The sequence below is a fragment of the Oncorhynchus tshawytscha genome, linkage group LG02, assembly GCF_018296145.1.
Source record: "Oncorhynchus tshawytscha isolate Ot180627B linkage group LG02, Otsh_v2.0, whole genome shotgun sequence".
Taxonomy (NCBI): domain Eukaryota; kingdom Metazoa; phylum Chordata; class Actinopteri; order Salmoniformes; family Salmonidae; genus Oncorhynchus; species Oncorhynchus tshawytscha.
Genome location: NC_056430.1, coordinates 54,011,910 through 54,038,617, shown reverse-complemented (window position 1 = coordinate 54,038,617; position 26,708 = coordinate 54,011,910). Strand labels below are relative to the sequence as shown.

At 40.5% G+C, this 26,708-nt stretch overlaps 1 protein-coding gene across 1 annotated transcript in view; it reads left to right on the top strand.

Moving 5' to 3' along the window:
• The window catches only part of LOC112267067 (solute carrier family 12 member 5a), a 301,110-nt gene that overhangs the window by 201,535 nt on the left and 72,867 nt on the right, over window positions 1-26,708 (top strand). The window contains 1 exon segment of the mRNA XM_024445133.2: window positions 1,777-1,923. Coding sequence (XP_024300901.2) covers window positions 1,777-1,923 — 147 coding nt within the window.

Here is a 26,708-nt window from a genome sequence, read left to right as displayed (position 1 = left end):
TTAAGGTCAGGAATTCATCAGGATGACCTTTTTTTCTCGTAGATGATTTAATTAAAAATTCAACTTTCTCAACTCAACAGCTGCTGCCAGTTCAAGCCCCAGGAATGTTCTCTCGCATTAGTCAGTGCCCCCCAGGCCTGGAAAACTCTCACAATTGCAGTTAAGAAGCATTAAAGTATCAAAGTTAACATTATGCTCAAGAAACCTTACAACCATCTCGTCCTGTTGTGTTCTCAAGGTATTTTTGTCATAGCTTCATATTGGACAATGACTTCCCTTAAAGCCTTCCCTTAAAGCCATTACTGCTTCACAACACTTACAGGTACACACCAGACTGACACAGCAAAAACAATGTCTGTAAGATAAGCCTATTTTAAAAGAGTTGTCGGCCAGCCCTCTTCACATCCTCATCGAGCCTATTCATCAGATTGGCAGTGATGTCACCATAGAAATAGAATCACTAGAATAGGCCTTCCTCCTGGGACTACTTCCTGCTTTACTCCTAGACTGAAGATGACAAACATTAAGACAACAGGTTTCTGATATCTCATAACTCTTTGCAACAACGGGACCAGCTATGCTAGTCAGCAACGGCACTGGTAGCTAGCAACGGTGCTGGTCACAGATTTGTGACGACGCTGTCGTAACCTGTATATTTTCGACCTAGCTTTACTCCTATAGGTACAACCTAAATAGCCACCAGTCCAAGAATTGTGACATCATTGACTTGTTAAGGGACTTCCGTTCTAGTGATTATATTTCTGTGGATGTCACAGCCATTTAAAATTACAGATTGTGCTGTAATTATATCTACTGAATTGCCTCAATTGAGGTTAATTGTCATGGAGTATGATTTTGAAGTTCGACATTTACAGTGATTTTTACATTATCAAGAGCATATCATAAATTATTCTTTCTGCAAGGAAGCTGTGTTCCACCCATTTTGAACTAATTTCCTCACTATTTCCCCCCAGAGACTTTGGTTATGCATTCCAAGTAAAAGTGCTGAGATGCACCCCTAGTCTTTGATTTTAAATCTCATAAGAAATTGCCAGCGAGGGTCTGTTCACTCACTTAGGATCACCACTGGATATTGGGACAATTACGTTTTATTGGCCCAAGTTGTCCTTGAGCTGGAAATGAATATGACTCCATTATGCATGGGGGTCAACTGTGGCGCACTTCAACTGTAACACACTCACACGTACGCACACACGCACACACACATGCACACACACCTAGCCAACCATGCACGTATGCACACACATACAACCCCACAAACACACACACACTACATAAAACACATCCCAAAAAACAGGAGGATAAACTGCACATTAATAAATCTCGCAAACAACACAGAGCCTCTCCACCCATCTAGTATCAGTAATTGCAGTCCATGGGTTGGCCTTGAAACTCTGTCAATGTGCCATCCAGCTCCTAGACCATTCATTCCCATGGGAGGAAAGAAAATATACAAATACTCTATGGAAAAACAGAATAGTATCAGAGTGATTTTAATAGACTGCCATATTGCACCCGGGGTAAGAATTACTCACGGACTCTTGGTGGTGCTGTAGTCCTAGTGGACTGTGTAGGGTTGTAACTTTCCCAGAATTCCCAGGGTTCCCTGAAATTCTCGTATGAGAAATCCTTGGCTATGGTTACTTGTCGCGTGGTTCACACATCCATTTCTGTTACAAAAGCATATAATAACCCAGTCATTAAAGACCCCATGTACCTAAAGTGTGTGTCCACTTCCTCTTCCCCTCCAATCAGGCTCCAGCGCTGGGGACCCTGATGGGAGTGTACCTCCCCTGCATCCAGAACATCTTCGGGGTGATCCTGTTCCTGCGGATGACCTGGATGGTCGGCATCGGAGGAGTCATTGGGTCCTTCATCATCGTCTTCATGTGCTGTTCCACTGTAAGTACCTGTGTTCGAATCTGGGACACCTACATGCAGGGATAGACCAAATTAGTACAAATTGCAGTCTACTAGCCTGGCTGGCCAGTGCCCAAAATCCTTAACTTCCATCCCTGCCTGCATGTAATTAGACTGTGTTAGCTAAAGTCTAGGCATTCTAGCCTCTACAGGATGAGTGTCCCCAAACCGGGACGGTTGTTGCTAGCGTGCGCTAATGTGACTAGAATTCCGGGACATAGTCATGTCTGATATGGGCAGAAAACTTAAATTCTTGTTAATCTAACCGCAGTGTCCAATTAACAGTAGCTATTACAGTCAAAAAATACCATGCTACTGTTTGAGGAGAATTTTTTTTTATCACGGCAACTGGTTTGATACATTCACCTCTGAAGGTAAATAATGTACTTACATTCAGTGATCTTGCTCTGATTTGTCATCCCAGAGATAAAATGTAGCATAGTTTTGTTTGATAAAATCCATTCTTATGTTCAAATGTAGGAACTGGGGTCTACAGTTTGACCCCACTGCTGTCTCTGGCTCCACACCCACCCCGCCCGGCCATCTAGATGTGTGAAAGTTAGTGTATAAGCTAATGATCCATCATGTATGACACTCCTGGGAGTGTGTAAGCTTACATGTTTTATTACCATAGCATTTTTGTATGTTCTCTATAGTTATGTACTTGAAAATGTATCAATTGACCAATTCAGCACATTTGGGCAAACTCCTGGCAGACTTGATACATAATATTGTGCAGTAATGTAATTCTTCCCTCGATCAGTCTGAAACTTTCCACACACACTGCTGTCATCTGGTGGCCAAAAGCTATATTACACCTAGACTCCTATCTGAAAGAATGGCCATTCTCTTGCATTTCAAAGATGATGGAACAAAAAAACATAACAAAAAAAGTAGCATGTTTTTTTGTTTGTATTATCTTTTACCAGATCTAATGTGTTATATTTACCTTTATTTAACTAGGCAAGTCAGTTAAGAACAAATTCTTATTTTCAATGACTGCCTAGGAACAGTGGGTTAGCTGCCTGTTCCGGGGAAGAACGACAGATTTGTACCTTGTCATCTTGGGGGTTTGAACTTGCAACCTTCTGGTTACTAGTCCAACGCTCTAACCACTAGGCTACCCTGCCGCCCCAAGTATAGTCTCCTACATGAATTTCACATTTCCACAAACTTCAAAGTGTTTCCCTTCAAATGGTATCAAGACTATGCATATCCTTGCTTCATTTTAAGTGAAAATTTAAAAAAGCCTTCATGTGCTGCTACACTGTAAGTGTCTTTCAGATCAGTGCAGCAATATCTAATAAGTAATCTAACAATTCCACAACAACTACCTAATACCCACAAATCTAAGTAAATGAATTTAATAAGAATATATACATATAAATATATGGATGAGCAATGACCGAGCGGCATAGGCAAGATGCAATAGATGGTATAAATTACAGTATATACATTTGAGATGAGTAATACAAGATATGTAAACATTATTAAAGTGGCATTATTAAAGTGACTAGTGATCCATTTATTAAAGTGGCAAATGATTTCAAGTCTGTATGTAGGCAGCAGCCTCACTGTGTCTGTGTTACTCATGGGTTTGGGGGTTGAATTTGGGGATGGACTGCATGCTAGACTGTATTAGACTGATGAGCTAAAGCCTATGCTCCTTTGTTAATGTCTTCATGTGCTGTTTCACCCTAACTACAGTGCCTTCAGAAAGTATGTACACCTCTTGACTTTTTCCACATTGTGTTGAGTTACAGGCTAAATAAAACATGTATAAATTACACTGGCCTAACCACAATACCCTATAATGTCAAAGTGTAATTCCTTTTTTATTTAGTTTTTAACAAATTAAATATAAATGAAAAGCTGAAATGTCTTGAGTCAATAAGTATTCAACCACTTTACTATGGCAAGCCTAAATAAGTTCAGAAGTACACATTTACTTAACAAGTCATATAATCAATTGCATGGACTGATTTTTTAATGACTACCTCATCTCTGTACCCCACACATACAGTTCTGTACCCCACACATCTGTAAGGTCCCTCAGTCGAGCATTACATTTCAAACACAGATTCAACCACAAAGACCAGTGAGATTTTCCAATGCCTCACAAAGAAGGGCACCTATTGGTAGATGGGTAAAACAAAGCAGACAATGAATATCCCTTTGAGCATGATGAAGTTAATAATTACACTTTGATGTATCAATACACCCAGTCACTACTAAGATACAGGCATCCTTCCTAACTCAGTTGCCGAAGAGGAAGGAAACCGCTCAGGGATTTCACCATGAGGCCAATGGTGACTTTAAAACAGTTACAGAGTTTAATTTTATTTTATTTATTTCACCTTTATTTAACCAGGTAGGCTAGTTGAGAACAAGTTCTCATTTACAACTGCGACCTGGCCAAGATAAAGCATAGCAGTGTGAGCAGACAACACAGAGTTACACATGGAATAAACAATTAACAAGTCAATAACACAGTAGAAAACAAAGGGGGAGTCTATATACAATGTGTGCAAAAGGCATGAGGAGGTAGACAAATAGTTACAATTTTGCAGATTAACACATTAATGACTGTGATAAGAGATGGATCAACAACATTGTAGTTACTCCACAATACTAACCTAAATGACAGAGTGAAAAGAAGGAAGCTATTCCAAAACATGCACTCTGTTTTCAATAAGGCACTAAAGTATACAAGAAACAAACTTTATGTCCTGAAATCAAGTGTTATATTTGGGGCAAATACAACACAACACAACATTAGTGAGTACCACTCTCCATATTTTCAAGCATGGTGGAGGCTGCATCATGTCAAGGGTATGCTTGTCATCGGCAAAATCTAGGGATTTTGTTTTGGGATAAAAATGAATGGAATAGAGCCAAGCACAGGCAAAATCCTAGAGGAAAACCTGGTTTAGTCTGCTCTCCAACAGACACTGGGAGACAAATAATAACCTAAAACACAAGGCCAAATATACACTGGAGTTGCTTACCAAGATGACATTGAATGTTTCTGAGTGCCCTAGTTACAATTTTGAATTAAATCGGATTTAAAATCTATGTCAAGACTTGAAAATAGCTGTCTAGCAATGATCAAAAACCAACTTGACAGAGCTTGAAGAATTTTGAAAATAATAAAATGCAAATATTGTACATCAGAGGTGTGCAAAGCTCTTAAAGACATACCCATAAAGACTCACAGCTGTAATCGCTGCCAAAGGTGATTCTAACATGTATTGACTCAGGGGTGTGAATATTTATGTAAATGAGATATTTCCGTATTTAATTTTCAAATAATTTGCTAAAATTTCCTAAAACATGCTTTCACTTCGTCATTATGAGGTATTGTCTGTTGGTGGGTGAGAGAAAAAGAATCAATTTAATACATTTTGAATTCAGGCTGTAACACAACAAAATGTGGAATAGGTCAAGGGGTATGAATACTTTCTGAAGGCACTGTATTTTTTTTTACATATATATTAACATAACCTTTACTCGGCTACGTAGCCCATTAAGAACTTTCCTTTTATAATAACAAACTGGATGGTTAAGAGGTGAACAGTTTTTTAAAAAGTGACAATGTTTCCTAGCCTCTATTGTCAGCACAACCATTTTTAGTGCTATGCCCTTAGCACCGAACAAGGTGTCACTGAGCAGTGGCAGCTACAATATGATTGGTTTTGACATGTGTTTGTCATAATACAGTACATCACATTGATTTCTCATGAATGACCTCAATGCATGATTCTTATTCTGTACTGCCAAAGAGAGGAGGTGCACTTACATATCCCAGTAGACCCCATTTTATTGCAAACATGTCAACTCATGTCAGCGCCAATCTTCTCTATGGGTTTGACTTCAGTTTTGATCCCATGAAATACGATTTCAAGTTTATTGATGGCTCGTTTAAAAGCAACCGAATATTACACTGAACAAAAATGTAAACGCAAAATGTAAAGTGCTGGTCCCAGGTGTGGCATATCAGAAAACTGATTAAACAGCATGATTATTACACCTTGTGCTGGGGACATCTCCTTGTGCTGGGGACATCTCTAAAATGTGCAGTATTGCACAATGCCACAGATGTCTCAAGTTTTGGGTGAGCATGCAATTTTTTAATAATGGATTTAATGGTGCTCTGTGCGATATTGTGATATTTTTTTAGAACCCAACCCTGTACTTCTCCACAACTTTATCCCTGACCTAGTTGGAGAGCTACTTGGGCTTCATGGTGCCGCTTGCTTGGTGGTGCCGCTTGCTTGGTGGTGCCCCTTGCTTAGTGGTTTTGCAAACACTGGTTCGTTTCAGAACAGGTGTAAATATACTGAGATCATGTGACAGATCATGTGACACTTAGATTGCACACAGGTGGACTTTATTTAACTAACTATGTGACTTCTGAAGGTAATTGGTTGCACCAGATCTTATTTAGGGGCTTCATAGAAAAGGGGATGAATACATATGCACACACCGCTTTTCTGTTTTGAATTTTTGTAAATTTTTTGAAACAAGTAAATTTTTTAAATTTCCCTTCACCAACTTGAACTATTTTGTGTATTTCCATTACATGAAATCCAAATAAAAATCCATTTAAATTACAGGTTGTTATGCAACAAAATAGGAGAACAAAACAAGGGGGATGAATTATTTTGCAAGGCACTGTATAGTCTAATAGGCAAATAATTCTAAACATTGAGAAATATTAAAATTTCAATTACAAATTACATGAACCTCTCCTGGACGAGATTTTAAAATACTAAACCCTCCCATTTGACTGAAATTGAAAAAACATGACCCTCCCCATTTTCCTCAAGGTAACCATTCTGTCAATATTGATCATTCTCTATTCATGTATTTATAATGTACTTACTTACCCAGGAGCAAGCAAATTAATATAAAGTGAAATTGCATGTTTAATTACTTGGTGGTTACAATGTAACAACCTTTGCAGACAATAGGCTAAACAGGAGAAATAAGGAGACAAGAGAAAATGTATATCATTTTCAAACCATTGAAATATAATTCCCCATTTCAAACAAGCAATAACTATTTGTAAAATGTACTAACTAGATAGTAAAACGTACTAACACAGGTTGGTAAAGCTAGCTAGCATTTCCCAATTTTACACTAATGTAGCTAAGCACTGGTGCAATGTCAACACGTTTTCCAACTCTGTCAATAAATGTTACAAAATTGCCATGAAACGTATAAAACATTTAGTTACCAATGTTATTTCACTATTTTGAGACTTAAGTTGCACTTTTCACATTACAAACCTTTATAAGCACAACAAATTAAGAGACAGAAATAGCTAAATGAAGATAGGCAGACATTTCTTATCCAATACAAATCCCCAATCACAATTATTGGCGATGTCATGGCGATGTTGGCTAGCTAAGCTCATGTGCAGAAACACGTCATCGGGTCTAACGGCCGTCTCACAGCGAACAGCTCATGTGGAGGCCGTCAAATCAAGAACAAGTTTTATTGGCACATACACAGGATAGGTACAGTGAAATGTGTTGTTTAACAGGGTCACCCATAGTTGTACGGTGGCCCTGGAGCAAATTAGGGCACATTGTTAGGTTTTTCACCTTGTCAAAGGCACTCGATATAAAGTTATTTTTTACAAAAATTAAAACGTGTCAGTTTGTCACTTTCACAAGGATGGAGTAATAACATGTTCAACTACTTAAGACATTGGCTCAAATCTAGGTTGTGCTTAAGATGTCAAGAAAATGAACAACTAAGGAAGAATTTTTCACTTCTCTCATTGACTTCTCAAACCCCAAACCCCGGCCTGGTCTGCTTGGTTTGTTTCGCAAGTGTTTCCGGAAGTCTTGCGATGTGCCTCTGGGTTTAGAAACTCAGTGGAAATAGCATGTGGCTTCCATTTTGGCTGCAGAGGAGAGTGTGAGAGGTCATTGTGACATCATTTCCTGTGAACTCTCAAATCTCCAAAAACCCAAAAGAAACTCATGAAACATTTTGTGACATTGTACGTTTGCACATTCAAAATAAGAAAATAAGAAGCCAGAAGAATGCTGGACTGTCACCAGGAAATTGTCACACTGACCTCACACCTTACACTCTCTTCTGCAGCCAAAATGGAAGCCACATGCCAGTTCGGTCTCTTAATTTGTTGTGTTTATAACGGTTTGTAATGTGCAAAAATCTCAAAACATTTAAGTCTCAAAATAGTGAAATAGCATCGATTTTGTAACTACATTGTAATTACAGAGTTGGTTGTTAAAGATTAATACATTTTAAGTACAATTTAACTAAAAGGGTTATACCTATTGTTCTCCTGTCTTCTGGTTCAAATCAAATCAAATCCAATTTTATTTGTCACATACACATGGTTAGCAGATGTTAATGCGAGTGTAGCGAAATGCTTGTGCTTCTAGTTCCGACAATGCAGTAATAACCAACAAGTAATCTAACTAACAATTCCAAAACTACTGTCTTATACACAGTGTAAGGGGATAAAGAATATGTACATAAGGATATATGAATGAGTGATGGTACAGAGCAGCATAGGCAAGATACAGTAGCTGATATCGAGTACAGTATATACATATGAGATGAGTATGTAAACAAAGTGGCATAGTTAAGGTGGCTAGTGATACAGGTATTACATAAGGATGCAGTCGATGATATAGAGTACAGTATATACGTATGCATATGAGATGAATAATGTAGGGTATGTAAACATTATATAAGGTAGCATTGTTTAAAGTGGCTAGTGATATATTTACATCATTTCCCATCAATTCCCATTATTAAAGTGGCTGGAGTTGAGTCAGTGTCAGTGTGTTGGCAGCAGCCACTCAATGTTAGTGGTGGCTGTTTAACAGTCTGATGGCCTTGAGATAGAAGCTGTTTTTCAGTCTCTCGGTCCCAGCTTTGATGCACCTGTACTGACCTCGCCTTCTGGATGATAGCGGAGTGAACAGGCAGTGGCTCGGGTCGTTGATGATGTCCTTGATGATGTTTATGGCCTTCCTGTAACATCGGGTGGTGTAGGTGTCCTGGAGGGCAGGTAGTTTGCCCCCGGTGATGCGTTGTGCAAACCTCACTACCCTCTGGAGAGCCTTACGGTTGAGGGTGGAGCAGTTGCCGTACCAGGCGGTGATACAGCCCGCCAGGATGCTCTCGATTGTGCATCTGTAGAAGTTTGTGAGTGCTTTTGGTGACAAGCCAAATTTCTTCAGCCTCCTGAGGTTGAAGAGGCGCTGCTGCGCCTTCTTCACGATGCTGTCTGTGTGAGTGGACCAATTCAGTTTGTCTGTGATGTGTATGCCGAGGAACTTAAAACTTGCTACCCTCTCCACTACTGTTCCATCGATGTGGATAGGGGGGTGTTCCCTCTGCTGTTTCCTGAAGTCCACAATCATCTCCTTAGTTTTGTTGACGTTGAGTGTGAGGTTATTTTCCTGACACCACACTCCGAGGGCCCTCACCTCCTCCCTGTAGGCCGTCTCGTCGTTGTTGGTAATCAAGCCTACTACTGTTGTGTCGTCCGCAAACTTGATGATTGAGTTGGAGGCGTGCGTGGCCACGCAGTCGTGGGTGAACAGGGAGTACAGGAGAGGGCTCAGAACGCACCCTTGTGGGGCCCCAGTGTTGAGGATCAGCGGGGAGGAGATGTTGTTGCCTACCCTCTGGTTAGCCTATTGTCTGCTGCGGTTGTTACATTGTAACTACATTGTAATTATAAAGGTTATACCCTACTGGGTTTCACTTTACAAATACAAGTATATCCAATTTAACTACATTGTTCTTACATTACACCAGATTCAGTATAACCATTGAGCCAGGTCATAACAAAGAAATAAACAAATTGAAAATGATCGGTAGCCATTGCATTACATGTAGATTCGATGGTAGTGGCACCTTGTAGTTTACATGTAACAAGGTCAGATTTTGGTTGCCGCTATTAACATGGTCAGTCAAAGGTGACTTTCAAACATGTAATTACAAAACAATAGTTACATAGTGGAACAAGAAATGTGTAATAACATCAGTAATTACATATGGGGATAACCTTCAGCAAGTGGACGTGTAATCCGTGTTTAATTGTGTAATAACTGATAATGCTACAACATTTTTACCAAGTAATTATATAGTAACACTTATGTAATTACTATGGTGTTACTACATTTATTACAGTTATTACTGTTACATAGTAATAGGGGTCATTTAAAATTCTTACCAGTTCTTAAATTGTTACCAGTTCTTTTCTGCATATGGATCTTTCTTTTGATACAAAACCCACTACTGGTGTGCGTGGCCAAAGAGCTCTATTTTTGTTATCCTCGCAAGGGGATAACCACATCGACAGGGCTGTTTTGGAACAGGTCAAGAGCTTCAAGTTCATCGGTGTCCACATCACTAAGGAACTAAAATGGTTCACACCTATCAACACAGTCGTTAAGAGGGCACGACAACGCCTCTTCCCCCTCAGGAGGCTGAAAAGATTTGGCATGGGTCCTCAGATCCTCAAGAAGTTCTACAGCTGCACCATTGAGATCATCTTGACTGGCTTCATCACCTCTTGGTATGGCAACTGTTTGGTATCCAACCTCAAGGCTCTACATAGGGTAATGTGTCCTGTCCAGTACATCACTGGGCCAAGCTTTCTGCCATCCAGGACCTCTATACCAGGCGGTGTCAGAGGAAAGCCCTAGAAATTGTCAAAGACTCCAGCCACCCAAGTCATATACTGTTCTCTCTGCTACCGCTCGACAAGCGGTACCGATGCACCAACAGCAACCTGAACAGCTTCTACCCCCAAGCTATAAGAATGACTCCGGAATATCTGCATTGACCATTTTTGCACGAATCAAATTTAAATCAAATTGATTTATAAAGCTCTTCTTACATCAGCTGATGTCACAAAGTGCTGTACAGAAACCCAGCCTAAAACTCCAAACAGCAAGCAATGCAGGTGTAGAAGCACGGTGGCTCGGAAAAACTTCTTACAAATGCAGGAACCTAGTAAGAAACCTAGAGAGAATGAGGGGTGGCCAGTCCTCTTCTGGCTGTGCTGGGTGGAGATTATAACAGAACATGGCCAAAATGTTAAAATGTCAATAGGTGACCAGCAGGGTCAAATAATAATACTCACCGTGGTTGTCAAGGGTGCAACAGGTCAGCACCTCAGGAGTACATGTCAGTTGGCTTTTCATAGCCGATCACTCATAGTATCTCTACCGCACCTGCTGTCTCTAGAGAGTTGAAAACAGCAGGTCTGGGACAAGGTAGCACATCCAGTGAACAGGTCAGGGTTCCATAGCCGCAGGCAGAACAGTTGAAACTGGAGCAGCAGCATGACCAGGTGGACTGGGGACAGCAAGGTGTCATCAGGCCAGGTAGTCACGAGGCATGGTCCTAGGGCTCAGGTCCTCCGAGAGAAAGAGAGAGAGCGATAGAGAGAAAGATACTTTTTTGACTCATCACACACGATGCTGTTACTGTTTATTATCTATCCCGTTGCCTAGTCACTTTATCCCTAAATACAGTGCATTCGTAAAGTATTCAGACCCCTTCAATTTTTCCAGATTTTGTTACGTTACAGTCTTATCCTAAAATGGATTAATTTTATGTTCTTTCTCTTCAATCTACACACAGTACCCCATCATGACAAAATGAAAGCGGGTTTTTTAGAATTTCTTGAAATATATTAAAAATAAAGAACAGAAATACCTTATTTACAAAAGTATTCAGACCCTATGAGACTCGGACTTGAGCTCAGGTGCATTCTGTTTCCATTGATCATCCTTGAGATGTTTCTACTTTATTGGAGTCCACCTGTGGTAAATTCAATTGATGGACATGATTTGTAAAGGCACACACCTATCTATATAAGGTTCCACAGTTGAGAGTGCGTGTCAGAGCAAAATCCAAGCCACGAGGTCGAAGGAATTGTCCGTAGAGCTCTGAGACAGGATTGTGTTGAGGCACTGATCTGGGGAAGGGTACCAAAAAATGTCTGCAGCATTGAAGGTCCCCAAAAACACAGTGTCCTCTATCATTCTTAAATGGAAGAAATGTGGAACCTCCAAGACTCTTCCTAGAGCTGGTCACTCGGCCAAACTGAGCAATCGAAAAGAAAGGCCTTGGTCAGGGAGGTGACGAAAAACCCGATGGTGACTCTATAAGAGATCCAGAGTTCCTCTGTGGAGATGGAGAACCTTCCAGAAGGACAACCAATCTCTGCAGCACTCCACCAATCAGACCTTTATGGTAGTGGCCAGAACTCCAAGCCCGCTTGGAATTTGCCAAAAGGCACCCAAAGGACTCTTAGACCCTGAGAAACAAGATTCTCTGGTCTGATGAAACCAAGATTAAACTTTTTGACCTGAATGCCAAGCGTCACGTCTGGAGGAAACCTGGCACCATCCCTATGGTGAAGCATGGTGGTGGCAGCATCATGCTGTGGGGATGTTTTTTCAGTGGCAGGGACTGGGAGATTAGTCAGGATCGAGGGAAAGATGAATGGAGCAAATTACAGAGACTGGGTCAGACTGGGTCAGAGGTTCACCTTCCAACAGGACAATGACCCTAAGCACACAGCCAAGACAACGCAGGAGTGGCTGCAGGACAAGTCTCTGAATGACCTTTAGTGACCCAGCCAGAGCCCAGACTTGAACCCGATCAAACAATCTCTGGAGAAACCTAAAAATAGCGGTGCAGCGATGCTGCACATCCAACCTCACAGGGCTTGAGGCAATCTGCAGAGACTAATGGGAGAAACTCCCCAAATACAGGTTTGCCAAGCTTGTAGCGTCATACCCAAGAAGAGTCAAGGCTGTAATCGCTGCCCAAGGTGTTTCAACACAGCACAGCACTGAGTAAAGGGTCTGAACACAGCACTGAGTAAAGGGTCTGAATACTTATATAAATGTGATATTTAAGTTTTTTTTATTTTTTATAAACTTGCAAAGATTTCTAAAAACACTTTTTCCTTTGTCATTATGGAGTATTGTGTGTAGATTGGTGAGGGAAAAAAACATGTAATCTATTTTCGAATAAGGCTGTAACGTAACAAAATGTGTAAAAAGTCAAGGGGTCTGAATATTTTCCTAATGCACTGTATAAATGTTATCAAAATTATTAACAGAGGCAATCTAAGTTGGTTCAGTCTGAACATCTCACTGTTGGTTTGGCATTGGTAGCTTAAATGGTGTAGGAGGAGATACACGCCCAAATGTTCACATTTTCCACATGTACTGTGCCTTCAGAAAGTATTCATACCCCTTGACTTTTTCCACATTTTGTAATGTTACAAGCCTGAAATCAAAATGGATTAAAACTATTTCGATTTTCACCCCCCTACACACTATACCTCATAAATTGAAAACATGTTTCGTAATGTTTGCTAATTTATTTGAAATTAAATAGAAAAATATGACATTTACAAGTCAATACTTTATAGAAGCACATGTGTCAGCAATTCAGAGCTGTGGTCTTTCTGGATAAGTCTCTAAGAGCTTTCCAAACCTGGATTGTGCAACATTTGCCCATTATTCTATTCAAAATTCTTCAAGCTCTGTGAAATTGGTTGTTGATCGTTGCTAGACAACCATTTTCATGTCTTGCCAGAGAGTTTCATGTCGGTTTAAGTCAAAACTGTAACATGGCCACTCGGGAATATACAATGTTGTTGTTATGATGTAAATTACAGGCCTCTCTCATCTTTTTAAGTGGGAGAACTTGCACAATTGGTGGCTGACTAAATACTTTTTTGCCCCACTGTAATTGTATGTGTGGGGTACAGAGATGAAGTAGTCATTCAAAAACCAGTTAAACACTATTATTGCACACAGAGCGAGACCATGTTACTTTGTTAAGCAAATTTTTACTCCTGAACTTATTTAGGCTTGCCATAACGAAGGGGTTGAATACTTATTGACTCAAGACATTTCAGCTTTTCATTTTCTATTTATTTGTAGAACTTTCGAAAAACAGAATTCCACTTTGACATGGGGTATTGGGTATAAATGAAGGCTGTAAATCAACAAAATGTGGAAAAAGTCAACGTGTGTGAATATTTTTGAAGGCGCTATAAGTCTATGGCAATTGTATTGCTTTTGAAATGTATTGGGAGCTCATTTAAATATTGTTGTAGTACAAAAAGTGTAAGTAATATAGCAAATTTGTTCTCTAACAATCTAAGTTAGTGCAGTCTGCACATTTGGAAGTTGGTTTCGTGTTAAGCTATTAAACGACTTAGTGAGCGGAATAAATCAAATTATAATATGAGTAAGAAAAAAATCTAGAGTTGTTCATTGCTTTGCATGCACACCTAACTAGACGTTGGATGATATCTGTGCCCAGTGGGTGTTGATTGGATAATACATGTTAAATGGACTTTTTCCTCTTGTATTCCCTCCATTAAACCTCCATATTGTTTATGTTTATCAAGGATATATATTCCTTTCTATTTAAAATGTGCCATTTCATTTAAAGTATTACATTTGAAAGATAAATCTGGGTAATGAAAAAGTATGTTAAAACTCGGATGGTACAAGGACACAAATCCTCTGAGATGTAGATCAAAGCATGTTGAAAAAAGACCTGTGGAAAATTGAACCCTGACCACACACACACACACACACACACACACACACACACTTTACCTATACTGACAGACACACACATATATGTAATGCACGCACATGCAGACTCTCTCTTACACACACCCTATCAGTCACACAGCTCAGTCCTGAGCCCTGGCACGCTGGGGCTTGAGTGTGATCAGTCTCGGAGCAGCCCCCTCTTGTCTTCCCCTGAGCCCCTTACATAACTCAGCTAGTCTCTGAGCCTACCGCATAGCAGATAAGGCAATGCAGGGGAGAGAGAATGCCACACTACATCAGCCAGGAGAGATTTGGTGTGTGTGTGTGTGTGTGTGTGTGTGTGTGTGTGTGTGTGTGTGTGTGTGTGTGTGTGTGTGTGTGTGTGTGTGTGTGTGTGGGGGGGTGTATTTGTGTGTGGGGGTGTATGTCCATGCATGTGTGTGTGCAATGGTAGTTGGAGCAATCCATCTGAGTGTCTTCCCGCTCCCGTAACAGCCATATAAATAAGCTCTGCGCAGAGCACTCCCTTTACTGGCTGTGTTCTCAAACCAAAATAACTATCCCGCAATTGGTTCTGTTATCGTTTTCAGAACAGGTTGCGGCAAATGTTCTCAAAAAACAAAAACTGTCCAGTTGTGCTGATGATTATACAATGTTTGTGTTAAACATTCGCGTGACGTTGCCAGAACATTCCCAAAACAGATTTCTTCTGTTCTTTGATTTGATTTGAATCTCTTTCGGTCTCCATTTGGACAAATCTTCAAAGAGTGCTTAAACATTAAAATACAATTGATAATACACTGCTCAAAAAAATAAAGGGAACACTAAAATAACACATCCTAGTTCTGAATGAATGAAATATTCTTATTAAATACTTTTTTTCTTTACATAGTTGAATGTGCTGACAACAAAATCACACAAAAATCATCAATGGAAATCAAATGTATCAACCCATGGAGGTCTGGATTTGGAGTCACACTCAAAATTAAAGTGGAAAACCACACTACAGGCTGATCCAACTTTGATGTAATGTCCTTAAAACAAGTCAAAATGAGGCTCAGTAGTGTGTTTGGCCTCCACGTGCCTGTATGACCTCCCTACAACGCCTGGGCATGCTCCTGATGAGGTTACGGATGGTCTCCTGAGGGATCTCCTCCCAGACCTGGACTAAAGCATCCGCCAACTCCTGGACAGTCTGTGGTGCAACGTGGCGTTGGTGGATGGAGCGAGACATGATGTCCCAGATGTGCTCAATTGGATTCAGGTCTGGGGAATGGGCGGGCCAGTCCATAGCATCAATGCCTTCGTCTTGCAGGAACTGCTGACACACTCCAGCCACATGAGGTCTAGCATTGTCTTGCATTAGGAGGAACCCAGGGCCAACAGCACCAGCATATGGTCTCACAAGGGGTCTGAGGATCTCATCTCCGTACTTAATGGCAGTCAGGCTACCTCTGGTGAGTACATGGAGGGCTGTGCGGCCCCCAAAGAAATGCCACCCCACACCATGACTGACCCACCGCCAAACCGGTCATGCTGGAGGATGTTGCAGGCAGCAGAACGTTCTCCACGGCGTCTCCAGACTGTCACATGTGCTCAGTGTGAACCTGCTTTCATCTGTGAAGAGCACAAGGAGCCAGTGGCGAATTTGCCAATCTTTGTGTTCTCTGGCAAATGAAAAACGTCCTGCACGGTGTTGGGCTGTAAGCACAACCCCCACCTGTGGACATCGGGCCCTCATACCACCCTCATGGAGTCTGTTTCTGACTGTTTGAGCAGACACATGCACATTTGTGGCCTGCTGGAGGTCATTTTGCAGGGCTCTGGCAGTGCTCCTCCTGCTCCTCCTTGCACAAAGGCAGAGGTAACGGTCCTGCTGCTGGGTTGTTTCCCTCCTACGGCCTCCTCCACGTCTCCTGATGTACTGGCCTGTCTCCTGGTAGCGCCTCTATGCTCTGGACACTACGCTGACAGACACAGCAAACCTTCTTGCCACAGCTCGCATTGATGTCCCATCCTGGATGAGCTGCACTACCTGAGCCACTTGTGTGGGATGTAGACTCCGTCTCATGCTACCACTAGAGTGAAAGCACCGCCAGCATTCAAAAGTGACCAAAACATCAGCCAGGAAGCATAGGAACTGAGAAGTGGTCTGTGGTCCCCACCTGCAGAACCACTCCTTTATAGGGGGTGTCTTTCTAATTGCCTATAATTTCCACCTGTTGTCTATTCCATTTGCACAACAGCATGTGAAATTTATTGTCAATCAGTGTTGCTTCCTAAGTGGACAGTTTGATTTCACAGAAGTGTGATTGACTTGGAGTTACATTGTGTTGTTTAAGTGTTCCCTTTATTTTTTTGAGCAGTGTACAATCACATTTTCACATATAACATACTGTTACAAACAACAAACATAATACACTGACATATTGATCAGATAAATACACTGACATATTGATTAGATAAATACTCTAACAGGCTGAAAAGATACAGTAGATTGGTTCCTTGATCTACCATAGTCATGCACAACCTTCCAATTTATTATATTTAAATGGTTCTAAAGTATTGTTTGAATTTATATATTGAAAGGTTTCCAGTTTGCTCAAAAACGTATTAAATGTATTTATTGCTCTGAATCTAAATGTTATTTTGCCTATTCCTCTTTTCTGCTCTTTTCTTTCTGATGTACAATTTATTTCTAGTATTGACTGAATGTCTGTCTCTTACCAACTGAATACTGTTGTGAATAGGCCGTTTTAAATGGTGTACATTGTGAAATTAAATAAGCATGTTTTTTTAAATTACAGTGCATTCGGAAAGTATTCAGACCCCTTGACTTTTTCCACATTTTGTTATGTTACAGTCTTATTCTAAAATTTATGAAATAGTTTTTTTCCCTCATCAATCCACACACAATAGCCCATAATGACAAAGCATAAACAGGTTTAGACATTTTTGCAAATGTATTAAAAATAAAAAGCTGAATTATCACATTTACGTAAGTATTCAGACCCTTTACTCAGTTCTTTGTTGAAGCACCTTTGGCAGCAATTACAGCCTCGACACTTCTTGGGTATGACGCTTCAAGCTTGGCACACCTGTATTTGGGGAGTTTCTCCCATTCTTCTCTGCAGATCCTCTCAAGCTCTGTGAGAGATGTTCGATCGGGTTCGGCCTCTGTCTGAGCCACTCAAAGACATTCAGAGACTTGTCCCGAAACCACTCCTGTGTTGTCTTGGCTGTGTGCTTAGGGTTGTGGTCCTATTGGATGGTGAACCTTTGCCTCAGTCTGAGGTCTTGAGCGCTCTGGAGCAGGTTTTCATCAAGGATCTCTCTGTACTTAGCTCCATTCATCTTTCCCTAGTCTCCCAGTCCCTGTCGCTGAAAAACATCCCCACAGCTTGATGCTGCCACCACCATGCTTCACCGTAGGGATGGTGCCAGGTTTCCTCCAGACGTGATGCTTGGCATTCCGGCGGAAGAGTTCAATCTTGATTCCATCAGACCAGAGAATCTTGTTTCTCGTGGTCTGAGAGTCCTTTAGGTGCCTTTTGGCAAACTCCAAGCGGGCTGTCATGTGCCTTTTAGTGAGGAGTAGCTTCTATCTGGCCACTCTACCATAAAGGTCTGATTGGTGGAGTGCTGCAGAGCGGTTTGACCTTCTGGAAGGTTCTACCATCTACACAGAGGAACTCTGGAGCTCTGTCAGAGTGAACATCAGGTTCTTGGTCACCTCCCTGACCAAGGCCTTTCTCCCCTGATTGCTCAATTTGGCCAGGCGGCCAGCTCTTGGAAGAGTATTGGTGCTTCTGAACTTCTTCCATTTAAGAATGATGGATACCACTGTGTTCTTGGGGACCTTCAATGCTGCAGAAATGTTTTGGTACCTTTCCCCAGATCTGTGCCTCGACACAATCCTGTCTCGGAGCTCTACATCCAATTCCTTTGACCTCATGGCTTGTTTTTTTTCTGACATGCAATGTCAACTGTTGGACCCTTTATAGACAACTGTGTGACTTTCCAAATCATTCCCAATCAATTGAATTTACCACAGGTGGACTCCAATCAAGTTGTAGAAACATCTCAAGGATGATCAATGGAAACAGGATGCACCTGAGCTCAATTTCGAGTCTCATAGCAAAGGGTCTGAATATTTATGGAAATGCGGTATTTCATTGTTATTTTTGCAAAATCTTCTAAAAACCTGTTTTCACTTTGTCCTTATGGGGTATTGTGTGTAGATTGGTGAGGAAAATGTTATATTTAATCCATTTTAGAATAAGGCTGTAGCTTAATAAAGTGTGGAAAAAGGGTAATAAAGTGTGGAAAAAGGGAAGAGGTCTGAATACTTTCCAAATGCACTGTGTCTTGTTGATTGATGACCAGCCAAGACCATTGTGACTTCAACAGAATAATCGTATATCCACCTTAAAACAATCCTTGCCTCCTAATCTCACTTGCTGATGCTTTTCCACAGACCACAGTAGTTCACCTGACTCCCAATTAATGTTTGGGTTATTTGTTAAGAATTTTTCCCTGTAAATATTTAGCTATCCTTATGATCCTAAAAGCCGTTTTTTTACTCATTTTTTATATATTAGTTATTTGAGATGACCATGATACACAGTTGTCTTGCTCCACCCCTAGTAGTTTGTTTTCTGCCATTTCCTCAATTTGTACTCCCCTCATTCTTAATCACATCCTATGTTGTGTTGGCCTTTTCCTTGTGGAACAGACCAATATAACCTTGGTTTTCTTGGCGTTCAAAACAAGTTTGTTCCGGCAAACCCACTCTCGGATGTTTCCCAGATCTACTTGTAGAGCTTGCTGTACCAGTTTAACCGATTGTCTTGCTGTATAAATTGTAGTATCATCTGCAAATATAGTATCTTGAGTTTCAGATAAGGCATAAGGAAGGTTGTTGGTATATTTTAAGTAAAGAAGTGGCCCAAGGCAGCTGCCCTGCAGTAATTCCACAGTTTAAAGCATGAGGGGAAGAAAACAACCCATTGATATAGGTGGACTGTTTCCTCTCAGTTAGATAGCAAAGCTGCCTCCTTAAACCCATAATGCAATAATTTTGTCAAAAATATTTAATTATCCACTAAATCACATTCTGCACTGAAATCTAAAAATAGTAAACCCACAAACCTGCCATTATCCATAGCACTGAGCCACTGGTCAGGCATGTCAACCAATGTAGTGGTAGTGGAATGGTTTTTGTGATATGCATGCTGATTGGCAGTGATCATATCATTATTTTACATGTTATCCCATGTTTGTCTACCCATGTTTGTCCCTCCAATATCTTACTGAGTGAAGGGAGTACACTGATTGGTCGACTATTGGCAGGAGTAATGGGTTCTTTACTCTCTTTCTGGATTGGACACAGCTTAGCATGCTTCCATACATTTGGAAATTTCCCCTTTTCCAGTGATCAATTTCATATGTATTTCAGTGAAGCTGCAATCTGGGGAGCAGCATAACGAAGTAAAACATTTTCCATAAAATCATATAACCCGTAGATTTTACCATTGGCTAATGACTTCAATAGTTTTAACATTTTCTCTACTGACACCAATGGTAGACTAAAAGAGCAGGTTTTTTTGCTCATAATATGATCATCAATCCATTGGACAACAGCTTGTTTGGAAGAATGGTGTTACATTATCTCTCAGTAAATTTGTTGTCTTTGTAAAAAATCACCTGGAAAAAAAATTGGCAATATCAGCTACTTTTGTTGTTATTCTCCCATCAAGCTGCACACTAGATGGGCATGATACAGATGCACCTTTGAGATAGATGTACCCAGTTAAGTAAGCCCTTAATTATATTCCATACCTTTTTTGAATAATTTTGTACAATCAATAAATGCATTTTTATTTAAAAAAAAAAAGGTTTTCATATGATTTAATTTAACTGCATTTTTAGGTAGTGTTCTATAATTCTGTTCATCAATTCCCTGTTTATATTTGGCTGCTAAGACTTTTGCCATATGATGCCTCACCCAGTTCATCATCAATCCATGGAGATGGACAAGCCCAAACTGTACTCTTTCTTACATGATGGTCCATTACCCCAGTGATTTAAATAATCCTCTAGATAAATCAGCTCCCAGGGTAGAGCAGCCAAATCATTTTGAAATTACTCATGATTAAATGTTAAAAGATTTCTCTTGACCACAATCCTTGTGGGTTTCTTTGGAACCTTGGTGTTCATGGTGGTGGTCACAATATTAGGGTCTGTCCAGGCTACTGGCATTGATCTGGCCTTCAAGCATTGCAATGGAATATTACAGAAGATCAGATCAATGCACATTTCTGAACGGTGACCAAACTTAGTTGATAATCTAGTAGTGTCATTAACCATGTGTTTCAAACCACAACTCTCGGCATATCTCATTAATTTAGTTATATTTGAATTATTATGATCCTTCCAATTTATATTGAAATCACCCCAGATAAATACTGTACATCTCTGTTACTATCTGTGGCCTGGTCAAACCCAGTGCATATGTCATCCAGATAAGACACCTTAGAGCTAAGAGGTCTATACACACATCCTACCAATATGGGTGTCTGGTCAGGCAGATCTACTTAAGCCCATAGTGCCTCTACTTGACATACATTAAGGTCATGTATGATTCTAAATGTACAATGCTACACCAACACCATTCCTATTTCTGTCCCTTCTAAGTAGGCTATATCCATGAATGTTAATTTGCCCATCATTAACGGATGCATCCAAATGCGTTTCGGTTAAAGCTAAAATATGATTTATGTTGACCAACTTTAAAACCTTATGTATTTTGTTAGGAAGGCTACATAGAGTACATAGTCTGAGCTATATGCAGACCTTTCCTTGTCAAGGGAAGATCAATAGAGCATATACAGTATTTGTTATAGTTGAAGTTGTCACTTCACTACAACACACAAACTCAGATTTGAACATTGGATTAAAATAGCTAGGGATTTACTCTAGAGTCCCGATACAGTTGCCCGCTGATGTAAAGTTTATCCATCACCAAGGAGACTTGTTGGTTCAGGCAACGCTTTTCTTTCAGGATGGGATAGTTTTTTTTCCCTTTCATTGATCTCCATGGGGAAGTGATCATTAATTCCAAAAGCAGTGTCTCTGAGTTCTCTGCCCCTGCTCTTCGCCATTTCCTTTTTCTTAAAATGTTCAAAACATTCAATAATAGCCCAGGGCCTATTCCCAGAGGCCTTACCCATTCTATGGACTTTGGGGAAAGTGACATTACGCATCTGTGGGCAGTTTCAGTTGAGTTGACATAAAGTCTCGGACAGCATCCTCACAGTCTCTGCTGTTGTCATTCCCAGGTATCCCTGAGGAGATTGTCCACCATTGATCGACACTGTACATCAAGCAAGGTTTCTTTAAGTTGTTTGTTCTCCCTTTGGCACCACCTCCACTTTGCCATGAATAGAGTCTATAGTACCTTTCAGCTCTGTTCTCTTTCCTCAGAGCATCAACCTGACATTGGCTGAATTCTAGACTGGTACATAATGCATTGATGTCTTCTAGTAGTATATCCATGAGATCAAGTTTGACAAGCCTTTAATTGATGGATTTCAGCAAGTCAACATCCATCTCCATGAACCTCTCCTCCATGAACCCTCTTGTTTGGGGATGGTTTGGTGCCATCGTTGATACTGCTTGGCCAACTTGGCTTTGGTTTGTTTTGTTGATTGTATTTGTTGTCTGAAACAGCACTTGAACCTTCAGAAACCTGCAACATGTTTTTTTGAGCTTGTAAGTATCTCTGGTCAATGAATCCTTCAAGCTCTTCAATGGATTCTGAACCATCCAGCGTATTTGCAGGCAGAGTCAAAAAAAATATAAAAACAACCATGTGTCTTTCCGGACCTATACAGGCCATCAGTAGATAAACCCAATACAAATTGTGTACTCACTCCTGCCTGTTATATTGAACACTTTGCCACAAACAATTAACTCAAGATCGGACTACAGGAAAATTGGCCTGTTTATAAACCCTGTAATAAGTGAAGTCTCGTCCTGGTAGGACCTGGTTCCCAGAATGTTTCATTAGGTTGTGGGAACAATCGAAAGCTGTCCATTTGTGCAGATAATTATACAATGTTTCTTTTAGGGTGTAAAAAAAACCTTCACTTGATGATACAAGAACACATTTCTTTATGTTCTTTAATAAAAGTTCCTAACACGTTTCTTTAGGTTGTGGGAATATGACAAGAGATATGTTTCCAAAGGACAGTGAAATAGACACGACAAGCTGCTAATAAAAAAAACGCTATCGATACACTTGGCTACTCATTCATTGCAGCTGCAGTGACGAGTGGAAGTATGTTTTGTAATAGTGATGAATAAAAACAGTGTTGACAGTGCTGAATAAACTTACACATGAACTCACTCATAAAAGCAGGATCTCTTTGCTGTTTTCTTTGACAGTCTCTCTCTGGCTAGTATCAAACCGGGCTGGGGTCCAGGAAGCCACAGTTATTTGAGGTATCCGGGGCACTCGATTTAGCCACAGATCTCCCAGTCCCCAGGGTAGGCAGAGTTGGTCGTTTCAGACAAATTAAATGGGAAAAAAATGGGGAAACTTTGGCTACTTGGTGCGCAGGGTTTCTGAATCAAGTACACCTACCGCCATCAGCGCAACACAGAGAGAAAAATTGAGCGAATGACTTTATCGTTGGTTTTTTGACATAAATGTTTGGTGATTGACTAGTGTTAGGTTCTAAATTAAGCTATTAAAACTCACGGACGCTTAATAAAGCTCAAGCCAAGTTTATTCACCCATTGGGTCGATACAGCTGCATAAGACAAAAGACATATTCACACAAGCACTGATATTTAACCCTTTCTCCTATGCCGAGTCTCCTTCTACACATCTGAACAGCCAATGGATCTCTGTTGCTAGACAGAATCTTAGTGACATCTCTTCTTCCTCACTTCCTCTAACCGGACCTCTGCCCCAAAGTGCTCACTCCTCCCCAACTCACGGCTGTCATGTTGACTCGTACCAGACTGTCTTTTTTCCTCCCATAGGATCCCTGATGGCTAACAATAACATATCCGGACAGAATGTAAACGTTATACATTCCCGTCTCTCCCTCAGTGACATGAATAAGTATATTTCATATTTTCAGAACCCAACAGTCCCTCCTCTTGAACATTAGCTTCCTACTGTACAACGTACATAAACTTGGAAATTACTTATAAATGAACAAAAAATTATGACAAACATGGACAAAAAAATATATAAATATGATTTACATTCACAGTGAGGTTTACAAACTCAGAGGCTTTATGGCCTCTGTTCTATAGTCACACCACACACACTCTTATTTCCACTTCTCCTAGAACACTGACAATAACGTGTCCGCTGGAGCTGTTGACTTTTTCCCATTTCAACTTTCTCCTTTAGGTTGCTAAGAGAGTGATAGCACAGGACATGAGAAGCAACAAGAAACACAAAACATAACAGTATTAACAATGTGGTAAGCTATGCATAATTATATATGCGAAGAAAACCCAAAGTTTAATAACATGACAATTCCCACTCTCTCTTCACCTGATTCTATGTCTACAGAATTATTATCTGCTTGATTCCACAAAAATGAAGGCCCTAGAAAACGTCCTTCTTTAACCCTGTCTTCCCCATCAGGCCACAGGTTATAAGAGGTGTTCCCAAACCATGTTATTTTCACTTTGTTCCCCATCTCCTTCTTCGTCCACCTGATAGGCACACCACCTGATAGGCAAGTGCATAGCCCTAATCAACGCTACATCCTCTTGAGGTAACTCAGCACTGTATATATACGTTTTACCTCAATGCCTCTAGAATGTTGTCCAGTAGACAATTACTCCAACATCTATCCTTTTATATGATGCATTAATGCAACCGCTGTGTCAGATTTCAAAAAAACTTTACGGAAAAAGAAATGCATGCAATAATCTAAGACGGCGCTCAATTTAAAAACACCACAGGCGCAAAGATTGCGTCAACATAAACAAGAAATTACATGATAAATATTCCCTTACCTTTGATGATCTTCATCAGAATGCACTCCCAGGAATCCCAGGTCCACAATACATGTTTGTTTTTTTTCCGAAAATGTCCGTTATTTATGTCCAAATACCTAATTTTGTTAGTGCGTTTGGTATACATATCCAAACGCTCGTTCTGGTCAAGCGTTTCTTCGGAAAAAACTTCAAAAAGTTATATTCCAGGTCGAAGAAACATTTTAAACTAAGTACAGAATCAATCATTATGATGTTTTTATCATATATCTTCAAAAAGTTCCAACCGGAGAATTCCTTTGTGTCTTGAGGAGCAACAGAACGCAGGAAGATATGTGGAATGCGCGTGACCAGAAAATGGCTTATTTTGTTCTTATTCAGTCCCACAACACAGTAGAAGCCTCATTCAAAAAATTTATAGATGGTTGACACCTAGTGGAAGCCCTAGGAAGTGCAACTTCATTCATATCTCAAGGGGATTTCAATGGGACAAAATTCTGAGCCACATATTTTTCAACTGTATTGAAAACCTACAAACCTCAGATTTCTCACTTCCTGTTTGGATTTCTCCTCAGGTTTTTGCCTGCCATATGAGTTCTGTTATACTCACAGACGTCATTCAAACAGTTTTAGAAACTTCAGAGTGTTTTCTATCCAATACTAATAATAATATGCATATATTAGTAACTGGGGCTGAGGAGCAGGCCGTTTACTCTGGGCACCTTTCATCCAAGCTACTCAATACTGCCCCTGCAGCCATATTAACAGCCTTATGTAAACATTCTGTCTCAAACACAGGCCTCGTATGTAGCTCGCCTCCTGCTACAAATACATTTGCACATACAGGTGTATATCATTCCATCTCACCCATAACACAATAGTCCCTACTTCTAATGTACCTTATAAACATGATAAAACATTCTCAAATCAATTAGTCAATATACATCAATCCCTCCTCTAGAACAATGATCAATCTTATGTTCAACAACACTAAAAACAGATTGACTTGGACAAGGAAGAGAGAAAGTACATAATAATTTCATACCACCCTCAATGCGACTAAGACTGGGGGAAAAACTGTCCATCCATTCCATTCTATACCCATGTGATGCTGGTCTCCATGCCCGTCTCCTTTATTTTCATCCTTGGGTGTTAACGCAAGACACAGACTATGAGCCTTGTATGCAATGAATTGTACCGTATCATCCAGCAATCTATATGAATTGATGCAATTTAACATAAAAATTCTGATGACATGGTAAACAAAACAACATGGTAATGACAGGTTGGTATCTCAATGCATTCTTAGTCTAAATTACTATCAATTTTGCAGTTTGTAGACCTTCCTCAATAAACCTGACACCTCAACTAAACAATTACGGGCACAATCGACCACTCCCCCTTCTCCCGGCTCTTATCCTTCCAGTGTGTCTTCATTGGTACATTCTGGGAAGCATTGTGTTATGCGTCTCTATGTGATGCGTCTCTGGAGCAATGTCCCATTAAACCGTATGTTTGAAGGAGCATCCGACCATTATTAATGTGGTATTTTACTAGAGGAGTAGTGTGCCTGTGTATGTCCCCAGCTCTTAGTGTAGCATAACACATTCCTGTCTATTTTTACCACTGATAATGAATGTAGCCTTGTTGTCACCATGATCAAATTAGCTTTAGTTGTCTGGATGGAAAGTCTGTTGTTTGTTCGCCCTATTCATTTCTTCCAGGTCCTGTGTCCCCAGTACAGTTGTTTTTCCTCCCTTCTTCTGCCCTCTGTCCTCCCTCATCTCTCTCTCTCTCTCTCTCTCTCTCTCTCTCTCTCTCTCACTGTCATCCGTCTCTGTACTCTCTCTCTCTCTCTCTCTCTCTCTATCTTTCTCTCACTGTCATCCCTCTCTCTGTTCTCTCTCTCTGTTCTCTCTCTCTGTTCTTTCTCTCTCTCACGGTTATCCCTCTCTCTGTTCAATCTCTCTCTGTTCTTTCTCTCTCTCTCTCTCTCTCTCTCTCTCTCCCTCTCTCTCTCTCTCTCTCTCTCTCTCTCACTGTCATCCCTCTGTTCTCTCTCTCTCTGTTCTCTCTCTCTGTTCTCTCTCTCTGTTCTCTCTCTCTCTCACTGTCATCCCTCTCTCTGTCATCCCTCTCTGT